General features: G+C 36.2%; 1 protein-coding gene across 1 annotated transcript in view; it reads right to left on the bottom strand.

The window, feature by feature from the left end:
* The window catches only part of LOC106868905 (uncharacterized), a 695,008-nt gene that overhangs the window by 209,159 nt on the left and 482,742 nt on the right, over positions 1–3,107 (bottom strand). Inside the window, exon 5 of the mRNA XM_052974592.1 lies at positions 2,495–2,622. Within this exon, the coding sequence (XP_052830552.1) occupies positions 2,495–2,622 (128 nt within the window). The remainder of the gene's footprint in view (positions 1–2,494; positions 2,623–3,107) is intronic.

Here is a 3,107-nt window from a genome sequence, read left to right as displayed (position 1 = left end):
TAGTACTGCTTATGTGTGTGAGTGAGTGAGTGAGTGAGTGAGTGTGTGTGTGTGTGTGTGTGTGTGTGTGTGTGTGTGTATGTGTGTGAGTGTTAATATATGTGTGTGTACGCGTGAATAAGCGTGCGGCTTCGCGTAGATGCGTGAGCTTATTTGTTTATGCGTGTGCGTGTATGTCGATCGGAAGGCGTTTATATGTAATTATCAATTATATATAGACGTCCCCATTTCTCAGGATATAGATTGAATACATATTCCTCTACTCACGCATACCTTTACGATACATTGTACAAGATACAACTCTTACATTGGCGCGCAATTCATTAGCATGGAACGCGCTCAATGTATTACTAGTGTACACCTCCGTCACTTCTCTGTCGTTAATGATAGAGTAGTCACTGCCCACGACTTACAGATTTGTGAACGCCACACAACCGCCTACAAACAACACGCTGTAGACCTGCCCACTAACTCAACTTAATTCGAAAATACATATTATCTTTGCCAATATGCATGCACCACTACTACTAACTATGCTATATCTCCAATTAATCGACAATCTTGGCGACAAATGAAGTTGATTCTTTCAGTTACTGTTTTTTTTTTTTTTTACCATAGCACGAAAATCAAGTTATGTGAAAATAAATTTAATTATCTTCTTCTTTAGATTAAGCGCGACAAATAGTCTACAATTTTTAGAGATGGGCGAGGAGGATGTTGCAACATAAGTACATATATTGTGTTAACAATAGTCTGTTAATGTTATTTTCCGACAGAAAGCGGTGAGCTAGCAGAATCGTCAGCTCGATGGGCCAAATGTTTAGCGGTAATTCGTCCGTCTTTAAATTCTGAGTTCTAATTCTGCGTGGTCGACTTTGCATTTTTTCCTTTCAGGGTCGATAAAATTAGTGCCAGTGAAACACTGGGGTCTGCGTAATCAACTAGTCTCCTCCCACAATATTTCAGGACTTGTGCCTAATATCAGAAAGGCTCATAGAGTGTTGTCAAGCGTTCGTATCCGTCTATCAGCCGGTTAGACTGGTCGGTGGAAGCTCCATTTGCCTTTCTATTTTTTCGATACTTTTTATTACTTACGCATGTTATGAAAATACCCTCTGTTCCTTGTCTTTGCATCATCCACAATGTTTTTTTTCCGGATTTTGTGGCGAATAAAGAAATTATTATTATTATTATTATTATTATTATTATTATTATTATTATTATTATTATTATTATCATTATTATTATTATTATTATTGTTGTTGTTGTTGTTGATGTTGTCAGAACTGTTAGCGCGCCGAACAAATGCTAAGCGGCATTTCTTTCACATCGGATTTTGAACTTCTGATTTCAAATTCCATCGTGCTCGCCGGATCTGATAAAGATCCTTGGATCCATGTAATCAACTAACCCCTCTCGTAAGAAGAAGATTACAATGGAACAAGATATTTGGAGGACATAATGGTAAATATAGTTTTTACATACACTGTATGTCTTATTAAACAATGGGGTGAGCACGATTTTAAATGCTTTTGAGCATTGTGTCTGCTCGATCAGAATTGATCAAGGTTAAGGAAGAGCAACAAGTTTGTGATCTGTACAGCGTACCATAAATAAGACATTTTTGTAATAGTTAAATACTGATTTCGGCAAGGAAAGCTTAACTGACAAGATTTTTGTTTCATTTCGAAGTGAACTGACGATGTCTGTTATAAATAAATAATAGAATGTCGATAGGTCTAAAGGAAAAAGTTCGAATAGGACCCATGAGATTTAATAAGAACTTAGTGATATAGTATAATAAAGTTAAGTACGGTTAATGGGCAAGTAAAAAGAGGATTTTGTAAGCAGCATAATGGCCGAAGTACAAATGATGAGAAACCGATTTTCTCTACGATGCTTCTGCTATTCTAACTGCAGTAGCAAAATCTAATCAATGTAAGAATGATGTTTTAACCATACACTTTTCATCACGCAACAATACCTAATAATTCTTACTTTATCTTGCTGTTCAGTTCCCACGTTGTCAGCAGAGTTTTCACATCATCTCTCATTGGTTCAGTGTTTGAGTGTTTCATTATTACATGAAAATGTAATTAAACTATAATACGGCCCACAGCAATACTTTCCTTATCACTATTACCACTAAGAATTCTATAATTTCTATCTCTTGAAAAACAAAACAAAAACAAAAAAAAAACCTCTTTTTATCCACAACATAACGAAATATGCTCTTGAATATCAGAATATAACAGATGTACTGCTGTTATATATATTCCGTACATAATGTTGAAGCTTACACGCTGAGAGAAAATATTTGTGGTGTGAAGAGAGTAAACGCAAACAATCTGTAGAGCCACTCATAATCATATTATGACAACCTTAGAAATCTGAAGACATTTACAATACTTTCCTATAAAGGTTGCTCATAATGTGAAGTGGCTTGGAGTGTTAGTGTGCATTGTACAATGTAGTATTTGAGTTGAGTTCTTACCAAATGGCATCAATCATATCCAGTCCCATTTCCACGCAGCACTTGGCGTGGTCTGGCCTGGCTTCCGGCAGTCCGCTCACACAGTAATAGCAATCACCTAGGATTTTGATGCGTAGGCAGTTGTTGTTCTGTAAAGAGAAATAAATAACGAGAGAATGAGTGTGTCTGAGAGAGAGAGAGAGAGAGAGAAGGAGAAGGAGGTAGAGAGCGATACAAGCTGATTTCTTAAAAAATAATGCTTACAATATAAATACAATCACTGCAATAGTATCAACATTAGGTAACACCGTGACACGTCGTGCCGCCATGTTAGATAAGAATCAGTTTCTCTATAAAAAGCTCACACTTCATTTCTGCTTATCCCTCAGCAAAGTATTTAACAACTCATTTCAATTTATTATTGCTCATGATTCAGTTTGACCAACTTAATTAGTACTCATAATCATTGTTGTTTAGGGAAAATTTATGTTAGTAACGTGTTAACTGCATCAGCGACCAGATCGTAGCGAAAGGAAAACTATTCAGGGAAAGCGATTCAAAGAGAAGCACTCATAGAGAGTGTCGTTGAAGGAGACTAATTTGTATCTGTTTTCGGGATTAGTACATATATATA

Source organism: Octopus bimaculoides, chromosome 18, assembly GCF_001194135.2.
Source record: "Octopus bimaculoides isolate UCB-OBI-ISO-001 chromosome 18, ASM119413v2, whole genome shotgun sequence".
Lineage (NCBI taxonomy): Eukaryota > Metazoa > Mollusca > Cephalopoda > Octopoda > Octopodidae > Octopus > Octopus bimaculoides.
This window is presented reverse-complemented; position numbering and strand designations above follow the sequence as displayed.